At 43.4% G+C, this 12,132-nt stretch overlaps 1 protein-coding gene across 5 annotated transcripts in view; it reads left to right on the top strand.

The window, feature by feature from the left end:
• The window catches only part of Rcor3 (REST corepressor 3), a 39,509-nt gene that overhangs the window by 19,734 nt on the left and 7,643 nt on the right, over nucleotides 1-12,132 (top strand). For 3 of the 5 annotated variants that reach the window (XM_028758195.1, XM_028758221.1, XM_028758213.1), the window contains 2 exons: nucleotides 1,537-1,614; nucleotides 9,751-9,808. In XM_028758195.1, the coding sequence (XP_028614028.1) occupies nucleotides 1,537-1,614; nucleotides 9,751-9,808 (136 nt within the window). The remainder of the gene's footprint in view (nucleotides 1-1,536; nucleotides 1,615-9,750; nucleotides 9,809-12,132) is intronic. The other 2 variants (XM_028758204.1, XM_028758230.1) reach the window with 1 other exon arrangement.

The raw sequence follows: 12,132 nt of genomic DNA, 5'->3' as shown, positions 1-12,132 counted from the left end.
CAACACCCCACAGCAGTGCCCAACACCCCACAGCAGTGCCCAACACCGCACAGCAGTGCCCAGCACCCCACAGCAGTGCACAACACCCCACAGCAGTGCCCAGCACAGCACCTTTATTCTCTTACCTGCTCTCACTTTCCTTCTCCTATGTGCATCTTTCCGACATGACCAACAGATTCACTCTAAGCCTCCCCTTGGTTTATTCTAGATTCTCTGGTTGAGAAAACATGAATAGCCTAATAATATTTGGTTGCCCATACTGGGTAAAAACAAAACAAGCAAAAGGAAGGGGTTAGCAAGCAGGCAGTTCTCATGTATACTCTAAATGGACGCTAACTTGCTCATAGACTCATAGTTTGAAATTTAGTTTATGTTTAGATTGTACTTCTTACATGTATAACCTTGAAAGACTTCCTAACCCCTGTGTGCCTTGTATTTTTATCTTCTACGGATGGTTCCAATGGAAGCAGAGTCAGGCCTACTTCAGCTCCTGTTTGAAAACATGTGTATCCCACTGCATTTGATAGACTGGGGAACAATTTGAATGGAGTGTGATTTTTGTGTTGGGGAATGTACGGTTTTTGACAGTGAAGACCTACATCTAGCTGACGGAACACATTCGTATAACTCTATAGTGAACAGCCATATCAATCCACTGCGTGCTGGAAACCACACACATCGGATGTAAACCTTGGGTGGAATTTCAAGAAGGGTAGTCACCCTCCTACCACGCACAGGAACTCAGAAGGTGCAGCTAGGCTGGCATCTGGCTTCCCAGGAGCCTGAGTCTCTTTATAAGGTCAAGCGCCATCTTGATTGTAGCATTTGTACATTTCTTTAGAGTGTGTAAAGCTGCACTCCTGTCTTCATTAGACCCCTGTCTTTTCATGTTTGCCATTGACGGTGCTGAATGTTCTGCCCAACAGGTGCCTTTTCTCCATAAGATGGAGGGTTTTGTTAATTGAAGGTTTTACATGATATAATAACTTTCAAGAATATGTATGTTGTGTTGTAAAGAACTAGTTATATTCACCACACAGAATGGTTTGTACAAATTGAGTGATTTATTTTTAATGTAAAAGAATGATGTCTTATACCTAGCAAATGTCAGTCATGATTACCATTATTATTAGAGGAACATTTGCCATTTGGTCAAAACGTTATGGTGATGAGAAGTGGCGACAGAGTTTAATCTTTGTTTATTCCCAGCTGCCTTTGGTTATAAACAGCACTATTAAATGATGTTTAAAGTCTGATTTATGATGAGGTGTAGCTTGGTGGTAAAGTGCTTGCCTACCAGGAGTGAAGCCCAGCTCAGCACTCAGCACCCCCACCTCCACCCTACAAAAGAAAATGATCTGTGTTATTCCCTTACTCAGTCTTTTCAATCTGTCAAAGTATGTTCTAATCGAATGACAGATAGAATAGCACATCAAAACCTAAGAGGGTTTTGATACAGGCCCTGTTGACTTACGTAGTACTCATAAGAATTTTCTAAGTTCATGATCTGACTCACATTTTGTCATTTTTGTGAAGGTTCAGAATGCTAAGCAAGTAAACAGTGCGCTTAAGCAGAAAATGGAAGGTGGAATTGAAGAGTTCAAACCGCCTGAGGTATGATATGAGATGCATGTGGTTAAGGGCCCGTGCTGTGGGGTTGCCCAGTCTTGGGGTCTGCTGGTCCCTTTGGAAGGTTTCACAATGTGGACAATTGATCATCCCTAGTTTTTTCATCTACATAATTGATCTCTTAAGTCTTGACTGATGTTTCCGGATTTAATTAATTCATCTCCCCTGCCCTCAGCAGTAAGAGAGGGCACAGTGCGTAGTCCCTGGGAAGCTGGAACACATCTGGGCATAAGCAGTAGTTTCTCAAAGCCCTTTCCTACCTATGTGAACTGGTAACACTATAGAATAAATCACGAGGGGTTTTTCTTAAACAAAATCTTATTTTCAGACACTTTTTTTTGGGTCAAACATCAATGAGGATTTTACTGTGTATACTCCTTATACTTTACCTGAAAATACAAAATCTTATATATAAAGGTATACATTACCCATCTTTAGCCTTATGTGGGTTTTGTTTCTGTGTTCGTGGTAATTATAGGAAAACTTAAATGCCCCTAAAATCCAATCAAGTCCTTTTATAAAAGCTTCTGCTGTGAAATCTTTCTTTCTTTCTTTCTTTTTTCTGAAGACTCTCAAGTTACAACTCATATTCTGGGCTTGCCTGTCTCTGAATATAGTGATCAAATAGTTGCATGTATTCCCGTGGGGCCTCGCTGTGCTTCCTGTATCTCACTTAATACCTACAGATGAGATGAGGGAGATGGGCCGGGCGGTGGTGGCACATGCCTTTAATCCCAGCACTTGGGAGGCAGAGGCAGGCGGATTTCTGAGTTTGAGGCCAGCCTGGTCTACAGAGTGAGTTCCAGGACAACCAGGGCTACACAGAGAAACCCTGTCTTGAGAAAAAAAAAAAAGAGAGAGAGAGAGATGAGGGAGGTGGGAAAGCAGCAGAGTAGTGGGCAGAAACAGTGCTCCCCACATCCAGGCTGCAGAAACAGTGCTCCCCACATCCAGGCTGCGGAAACAGTGCTCCCCACATCCAGGCTGTGGAAACAATGCTCTCCACATCAGGGCTGCAGAAACAGTGCTCCCCACATCAGGATTGCAGAAACAGTGCTCCCCACATCAGAGCTGCAGAAACAGTGCTCCCCACATCAGGGCTGCAGAAACAATGCTCCCTACATCTAGGCTGCAGAAAAAGTGCTCCCCACATCAGAACTGCACAAATAGTGCTCCCCACATCAGGACTGCAGAAACAATGCTCTCCACATCAGGATTGCAGAAACAGTACTCCTCACATCTAGGCTGCAGAAAAGTGCTCCCCATATCAGGATTGCAGAAACAGTGCTCCCCACATCAGGACTGCAGAAACGGTGCTCCCTACATCAGGGCTGCAGAAGCAGTGCTCTCCACATCAGGACTGCAGAAACAGTGCTCCCCACATCAGGACTGCAGAAACGGTGCTCCCTACATCAGGGCTATAGAAACAGTGCTCCCCACATCAAGGTTAGGTCATGGGAAGCAGTTAAAAATACATAGATCAGTATCTTATTTCAAGCCCCATAAGTAAACTGAATACATTATAGTGACATTGAATTAAGAGAGTTATAATAGAAAACATTTTATTTTCCTATATTATTGCAAAAGGAAGCTTTAAAATTTGAATTGGTCATTTAAATTTTGTATTTAATCATATATTGAATATATATAAAGCAAAATTTTCAAATACTAACAGCTTCATAATTTACAAATTCTATTGAGTGTAGTAGGTATTAAAAGCATGGCAGGTTCCAAGCCTAGGGACACCCCTTTCATATCAGCACTTGGGACTCAGAGGCCAGAGGGACAGCCACAGCCTACTCTAAAAAAGAACTTGGCGGGTGATGTAAAAAGAACGTTGTAATGGGATGGTTCAGTGAGTGAGGGCCTGTGCTGTCAGTCAGTGCTGTCTGTATTGACCTCAGCTTGATCCCCACCACCCCTCTGATGGAGAGCCAATTGATTGTTGACAGATGTCCTCTGACTTCTGCATGTGCACCATGGCATATACACATCTCACACTGAATAAATCAACACATGTGTTATTAAAAACAAACTAGGAAGAATTATTATGCTAAAAGTTTGAACATTTAGAGGCTAGAAAGATCGCTCGGCAGTTAAGAGCGCTGGCTGTTCTTCCAAAGGACCTGGATTCAATTTCCAGCACCTACATGGTGCCTAACCACCATCCATAACTCCAGTTCCAGTTCCAAAGGATCTGATGCTGTCTTCTGGCTTCCACAGGGATCATGCATGGCACACAGACACACATGCAGGCGAAACACCCACACACATAAAATTCAACAACAAAACCATGTTTGAAAATTTAAAAAACAGAAAATTTCTAGGAGCTGTTCTATTAAAATTTCCAAGTGGGTAGGGAAAGGCTGAATAATTTATAATCAACATTTTTCTCTCACAAGAAAATAAGCCCAGATAAATTTACAGAAAAAGTACCAAATCTTCAAAGAAAGGTTAATTCTAACCTTGAAGTTTTCATAGTTTGAAGTTTCCAGGGCAGTTTGACTCATCACTGTGCATAAAGATCTGACAGTGCTGTAAACAGCTTGTCCTACTGTGTGCGGGCTCTGATATCTATAGACAGGCAACTGAAGCAGGTACAGTTGCTGCATAGGAGGAGACGGGGGCTCAGGGCAGTGGCCGACTTAATCAGGATCACCCAGGAGTAAATAGTAGCATCTCCTGCAGCTCGGGATTTGACACCCGGTTGGTCAGTGGTCATCATGCTACCATAGACTTCAGAAAGTGTCATAGAATAGCACTGTTTGGTGGATTCTCACATTTCAGCCAGCTACTGGGATAGGAGTTATCAAACATTCATTATTTCTTTTGATACAATAACAATGAACAGAATGAAATCACCAGTATCTTAGCCTTGGCTATGGGTTCACTGGGGTCTGAGTGTCACTTGGGTGACTTAATGACCTCATGTGACTTGAAGTACATAAAGTGCCAGAAAGTCCCCATAGTGTGTGTCTGTTTATCATTCGCTGTTGCTTTCAAGACAGGGAAATATATTCTAAAATACTGATTATGTCACAGGAAAGACAGTGAAGATGTTAATAACCTCTGGAGTGATTACATCACTAAACGCAGTGCTTGTCATAGTCAAGGAGCCTTACTATTTATTTGGTTTTAAGTAACATTTAATGAAGAAGGCACATTCACTTCCACAACTGTTTATTAATCACCGGTTCTGTGTTCTCAGTATTCAGGCATTGTGGGAGTTGGGGAGGGGGAAGGAGAGCACATAAAGTGAAGGTGATTTTTCCCCCGCCTGCTTAAAAAGCACTTGTAGTCTAGATGTTATATGATAAACTCATGGAAGTGTAGACTTAGAAACAAATATTCTAGAAAGGCGACTGGGCCCTACTCATTTGGCTGGGTGGTCAGGAATGAGTTTCTTTGAGGGCAAGGATAAATGGGATTGGTGCAGACACAAAGTTCACAGAGCAGAGAAGAGGGTAACAGCCATGGAAAGAGAGGCGGTACATGCGGAAAGTTACAGCCAACCAGCAGGCGAGCTGACACTGAGAGTCAGTGGAAATATAAAACTCATCTGTTTTCAAGGATTGTGTCTGCCTAGAAAGGCGGTGTCAGATAAAGGGAAGAGCAAACATAAGGTGTGAGAAATATAACCAAGGGTGCTATAGGGACTGTTAAGCGGAAGGATTGTTTTGTGAAACTGGGAAGAAGTACGCTTTACATTAGGTACAGGAAAGCCCTGCAGCCTCCTCAGTATAGAGAGTAGGTGGTAAAATGGTGCCATGATAGGAAAATTGTTTGGCAGTGTCCAAACAGGCAAATGTCCTTGCTGCTAAGATGCTGGGCACATGAGAGTTGTATAGTGAGAAGAGAAGAGGTTAGCCACAGGAACGAGAACAAGAGATAATCCATGTGAGAGTTAGAAACACATGTATCTCCTTGAAAATGTGTGTTGGGTAGAGGAGGTGTGTGGTTTATGACTGGGAGGTAGGTCAAGGCAGTGAAACCCATGGAGCTGGGAAGGGAGAAGAGGAGTCTCCGAAGAGGGTGTCACTAGGACTGCATCCTGGGTGGTTGCTTCCAGCCTTTAAGATGGATACTCAAGTCTCCAGCCTTGAGCAGAAAGTTTAACATGGAAACTTTTTCCGGCTCTTGTGAAATTATATGAACTTACCACTGACAAAACGGAGAAGCAAGTGAAGACAAACTGGTCTAGCAGGGAGGATGCCCAGCAAGCATCCAGTGTTTAGTCTGCTTGCTGAGTCCTTCTATTTTGTTACTGTTTTATTTTGTACAGTTACTTTTAAAACAAGTTGTTTGCTAAGACAACTACAGAGTTTAGGTTTTGGTCACAAGTCATATTCTAGTTGTCCTTTCTATATATTAAAGTTTCTAGGGTTTGTGAGAACTTAAAATCAGTAAGTTAAAGGACTCCTAATATGTTTAAAATACCTTGCTCTATTTCTCTTCAGTCTCCCCCTCCTTCCCTGTCTCCATTTTGTCAGACATATTTAATCTTAACCAGCTGCAGCATCTCCTTCCTGCAGTTTCCCACCAGAGCTACAGTTTAAAGGCTGTTAACTGTTGCTTGAAGACCAGACCCTACAAGTTGAGACTCCAGGTTCCCTGGCCCTCTCCCTAAGCTGTTTTAGATGGTTACCTCTCCTGTTCCTTTTCCTTGACTACTGAGACATGCAGTACCTCCTCTCATTCCTTTGTTTGGTGGGCAGTAGTTTTCACACACACACACACACACACACACGTACACAGACATGGTCTAAGTCCTTACACTCACGTGTCTTTTTTCTCCCAGAGATACATTAATCTAACTCCTTCACTGTGTTAGAGTTACACCATAGATACATTAAAATGAATGGTGTTCAACCAGTTAAAGAAGTGGAGGGCAGCAAGCATGAGTGTGGTAGACAGAGAGAGAGAGAGAGAGAGAGAGAGAGAGAGAGAGAGAGAGAGAGAGGTGCTGCAGCTCCTCCTGGCTGCATTTGCTGTTCACTGGGTATGTACCCAGGGCGAACATTCACACCCTGGAAACTGAGCCCCATTTCTTCTGACACTTTCTAACTTTCACACAACTCCCGTGCATCCCTTTGGAGTATGACCCATTCTTAGTGCAACATTGGTCCAAATCCAGTCAACAGCCATATTTGAGTTCAGCTAAAAAGCTAGTGCTCTGTTCCTGTGCTTCAGGGTGTGTTAGAACATTGTCTGTCAACAACCACCTTTGTGGGGACACAGGAGCCATTCAGGAGGAGACACATAACAATTTTTTAAAGAGCATAAAGCCTCGTATAAGAACTTCACACTTAAGAAATGTATAAATGATTCCATTGTTTTATAAAATAAACTTTTCAAACCTTCAAATCTGGTTTGGATACATAAATACTGTGTTTTGGTCCACATGAAACCTGGGCTCTACCTGGATGTCCCAGTGCCTTCTTTTTAGTGTATCACAAATGAAACTCATCCTCACGCCGCCTCTCACCATCTCCCACAGGAGCATTTCTTCTCAGCCACACTGCCTTCTGCCAGCTGTCCAGGCCTGAGAGTCTTGTCCAGGTTAAGTCGTGCCCCACCACTCACCCCCTCGCTCCCTCACCCCCACTCCCCAGCTCTTGCTTGTCAGGTCGATATAAGCTTCCCACCTTATTCTCAGTGACTTCCTCAGCTTTACTTCAAATCCTGCAGTTGCTGGGAGAACTTCTCGGCCCTTCTCCCCACACAGAGCTCAGGATTCTCTATACATGGACTGTGCCTTTCTGAAAACACTTCTAGAGTTTAGATGAAAATGTGTTTTTCTGTGTACATATTCTGTTTAATTTTTGTCCTCTGTTCATGATACTTTTCCCTTGAGCCTTAGCTTTGCAGATTTAGCAGTCACCAGTCAGCTGCCGTTGACTTAGGTGCTATCTCTAGATTTAGCTCTAGTTCATACTCAGAGCGATTTGTGAAGTGAGTGTTGCTGTTTGTGTAGGAGAGTCCCAGGATGGAAACACACAAGGAGAAGCTCGCCAACCAGGACGCGCTCACTCTCTCCACTAACTTCAGTTGCTGTCTGTCCAGACCTTCAGAGCACTCTCTGTGCCTGTCCATTACTGTAGTTAATAAAATGCAAATACAGCACACACCAAATGACATTCTAGACAGATGAAAAGCTCGATGATGTCTGCAAGAGAATGGAGTCTGTCATCTCCAGAGTTGTTGACAGCCAAAGCAACAGTTGGAAAGAAAGACAGCCAAGCACTTGGAGAAGAACCATCTGAGCAATACACAGTTAAAGGGTTTGAGAAAAGCCTCGAAACCTCCAAAGAACATGCCCCATGTGATGATCACATGAAACCTTCAAAGAGCACACCCATGTGATGGCCACGTGATGCCTTCAAGAGCAAAGCCCGTGTTCTGACCACGTGAGTCTCAACGCCAAAGGCTACCACTCAGTTGTGTGGTCAGAAGAGCAGTGGCAGAATGCAGTGAGAGCACAGAGATCTCGGCATGAGGCAGGCCCTCAGGAGGGCTCATCTGGTAAAGAAACTCACGCAGGCCTGGGGACCTGAGTGTGAGCTCTGGAGCTTACATAAAGGGGGAGGAGGCAACCAACTCTACAGAGTTGTCCTCAGGCCTCCCCATACCCACAAATGTGCATGGCATAGCCATACATCAGATACACGATGTAATAAATACTTTATTCCATAAAAAGATCAGACCAGTTTATAATGTTTCTGCTTTCTAGGTCAGCTAAGTTACAATAGGCCCTATATTTATTTTTTCACTATTTACTCTGAAATATTTGAACCCATTTTAAATGGTTCCAGTACATATCTCCAGGCATCTCGTGAGCTCCCTGGGTCACCAACTCAGTGTCTGCCCTTCCTCCATGCTGCTATCTTTCTGGGACCGCGATTGAGTTTACTGATTGCTTCTCACTGAGGAGAGGGTGATGGGAATTTAAATTTTCACACGCCCTGACCGGTGTCCCCGGCCCTCTTTGTGTATCTCATTTTGAGATAGCATCCCACCGAGTTGTCTAAGCCGTTCTGGAGCACTGATCTGGAACTTGAGATCCTCCTGCCTTGGCCTTCCAAGTAGCTGGAAGTGCGGCCCTACGGCTCCAGGCTGAGCTGGTGAACTCTCACTGCGTCTGGTCTGTGTGAGCCTGTCCTCAGCCTCCCTGCTGCCTGTGTCTCTGCACCCTGTCCTCTGCTCCCCACTGGCTGCCAGTTGTCCCTCTTGTCTCCTGGAATTCAGTCATTTCTATTTCCTTTTTTTTTTTCCTTGCTGTAGATCTTTAAAGCTTTTTCTTTTCGTCCTTTCCAAATTTTGTTTCTGACTTTGAGGTTGCTTCTTCCTTCTAAAGACTCGTTTATAAGGAGGCGTGAACCTCTTTTCATTGGTGCTACCCAGAGGTGAGAGCTGGTGTCCCTTCTCGGGGTACGCTGCCTGCCCCTCCCCAGTAGTCCATGCACTGTGCCAGCTTACTCTTCCCGGGCAGTGTCTCCTGTGATCTGTGAGCTGGCATACCGGCTCTTCACTCGTCTCCCTCTGCTCCTGACGGCCCTTGATTTATTTGTCGTTGGTTTGAACCACTGAAATCTCATTATGTTGTTGATACTGTAGGATTTTAAAGAGTGATTTTGGAAGAAACATTAGGAAGTCCTGGGATTTAAAAAAAAAAAAAAGTCTTATTATTGGTTCATTTTCTGCTTCAGAAATTAAAGATGTGCTTTAGGACTTGGGTTTGTCCTCCATTTTAGTCTAATTTGTACAACTATTTTAGGAGAAATCATGGTTTTACTTAATGTGAAGTGGAGAAATATCAGAGTCACAGACCCTCTCTAAATGTTAAGACTGGGCTAAACCCAGTATCTGTGGAATGAAGTAGGAACACTGTAATCGGGAAATAGCAGTGTTGTGTAGCCTCTCATGTGGGTGCAGTTTTCTTTCACTACCTTTCTGTGTGGATAAAAGGTAACTCAAGATATGTTTAACCCTCCCGAAAATGAATCCCTTATGACTCAGCATATTAGTCTCGTGTCTATGATTTGGTGAAAAGTTTTTAAAAAGCAAGTTGGATAAATGTCTGTCTTCATATCCTCATTAGGAAACTTCTTTTTAATTTTGTAGTCAAATCAGAAAATTAATGCCCGTTGGACCACAGAGGAGCAGCTTCTAGCAGTGCAAGGTATACTAAAGATAAGCGGTTATTGTTGTTCATCACAATTGACTGTCATGCAAGGTGCCCACCGCAGTCCTCCCTCCTCTAGCAGCGGGTCACCGTGCCATCCTGGTGCCCAGGGATTGTGTATTGTGTTTCTGGGTATGGCATACTAAATCTGTTCATTTAGGGTTCTGAGGAGCAGAGCCTCTCCCCTGGTGCTCTCTGGCCCGGCTTCAGGGTGTCTCTGTCACACTCACGAGTGCCTATAAACATACATGCTAAGGTTCCTTTAAGAGGCCATAGACACTGAGCATGTGCCACCATGTCTGGTGCAGTTGGTGAGAACACTCAATGGCTGTACCCATGGACAAATGGGGAATGTTGTAAACTTGGGTTTTCTTTTCTTCTGTTCTGATCTGCTCAAGGGCAAATTGTATATTTTTGTGTAGGATTCTGCTTCTCTTTAAGATGAACTCTCTGCAGAATTCGTTGTGTGAATTAAACGTGGTCTGCTTATTGGTTTTGAGCCCTCATTGTATTGAGTGGGAAGAGTTTTCTATTGGGGTTGACTGCTCTGAGAGTGGGGCTCCCGGGAAGCACGAGCACAGAGTTTATAATGTTCCCAAGCATCGCCCTTCTCTTTGCTTAGAGGCTGCATCATGTGTGTTTAGAACTGTAGCCTAGAACTCTGCCAAGGGTTAGATCAGACCTGCCTTTCATTCATGCATAGCCTGTTTGCCTCCTCTACGGTGTTGCCTGATAAGAACTGACCCTGGTCTGCAGTGTTTGCTTAGTATGTTAATTCTGGATCACAGTGGATACTATGCCAGCAAAGGCTTTTCTGAAGAGAATGTCCAAGGGAAATTTGGGGTGAGCTTTCTCCACACAGCACTTGAGATTGGATAGTGTGCTGAGCTGCTCTCAGGGGCAGAATCCACAAAATGGAATAGCTTGGTTGTACCATACAGAGCTGCACCAAGAGAAAGGGCCATAGTGAGCTTCCTGTACGCAGCCTGAGTCGTGTGCTGACAGCTAGAGGACAGTGCTGACACCTAGAGTCACACATCCCCTTCCTGCCGAGGCATGGCCGGTGCGCTGTGGTGCACATTTACAAAGTTACCTTTAAATAAATTACTCTAACAACAGCTTGAGTGGAAGTATGCTTGTTCTCAGGGGTTTTTGTTTTTTGTTTTTGGTTTTTTTTTTAATTTTTAAGTCCTAAAATTATTTGGAATTTTTGTTTGGCCATTTTATTTCTATTATTAGTACATAAATTAAAACAATATGTATCTGTTTGTATCTAAAGTAGTTGTTGTATAAGGACTAAAGTGTGCTGTTTTGTCCAGTATGCCTACACATTGACATAAAGACCTAGAAGTCTACCTTTAAAACAGTGTACTGCAGCGGGACCCAGTGGCCGAGTCTCTCTAGTTGAGATGTGTGCACAACTGTAGTATCTGTTTAATACGCAGCCTTTGCTAGCAAGATGCTACTTAGCAAGCAATTTTTCCTTTATATTTGTAAGAAATCTTTACTTAGTAAATTCTTTAACAGACGCTTCAGTTCTTAAAAGTTATAATGAATTTTGTTTTGATATTAACATGTTTTAATTTGTATCACAATATATTCAGGATATGTGACACATGTATACTTCTCTGATACCCTTTGTAAAGTGTTCTGCCTTACTCCAAATGCACTGTTAGTGACCCAGGGAAGTGAGAAGTGCTATCGTGGAGATCGGTAACTCAATTTGAATATACTTCTGTGGTAACTCTTTTAAAACCACAAGTACAACAAGATTATCTTCATTCCTAGGCTTCAAATAGTATCTCACACTTTTCCTTTTGTTACCAACTGGTTGCTGACAGTTTAAGCATTTCCCTTCCTCCCCCACACTCCACCAGTGGAGACAAGGATCAGTCAGGTATGGCCGGAATCTGTGTGCTTCTGTAGCTTGCTCGTGCCCATTCTAGTTCTGCTGTGATCTCAGTGGGACAGCATTAGTGCTAGTAAGAATGGCTCTTCTCCCTGGGTGTGACCTTTTTCACATGATAGAACAACTGACTAGTCTCTGAAAAGCATCCACTTACGTGGTAGCACAGGAGGAATGTGGCATCAGTGATCACTGTTGTTGTTTTAGTCTACCTCAGAAGAATATTCATATTCTAGTGCTTAGAAAATTCAGCTCTCTGATCTTTGTGGTATTTCAGGAAAAAGAAAAAGAAAAAAAAAAAAACACATGGCAAAGTTAGCAGGATGTCAGCTTCAGAAGTCTGCTTTCGCTTTCCCTGCCTCTAGAAGAGGCAGCAGAAGCCTGTGTCCCAGGGCTGGGCCTCTAGAACAGGCAG

Source organism: Grammomys surdaster, unplaced genomic scaffold (assembly GCF_004785775.1).
Source record: "Grammomys surdaster isolate TR1022 unplaced genomic scaffold, NIH_TR_1.0 130, whole genome shotgun sequence".
Lineage (NCBI taxonomy): Eukaryota > Metazoa > Chordata > Mammalia > Rodentia > Muridae > Grammomys > Grammomys surdaster.
This window is presented reverse-complemented; position numbering and strand designations above follow the sequence as displayed.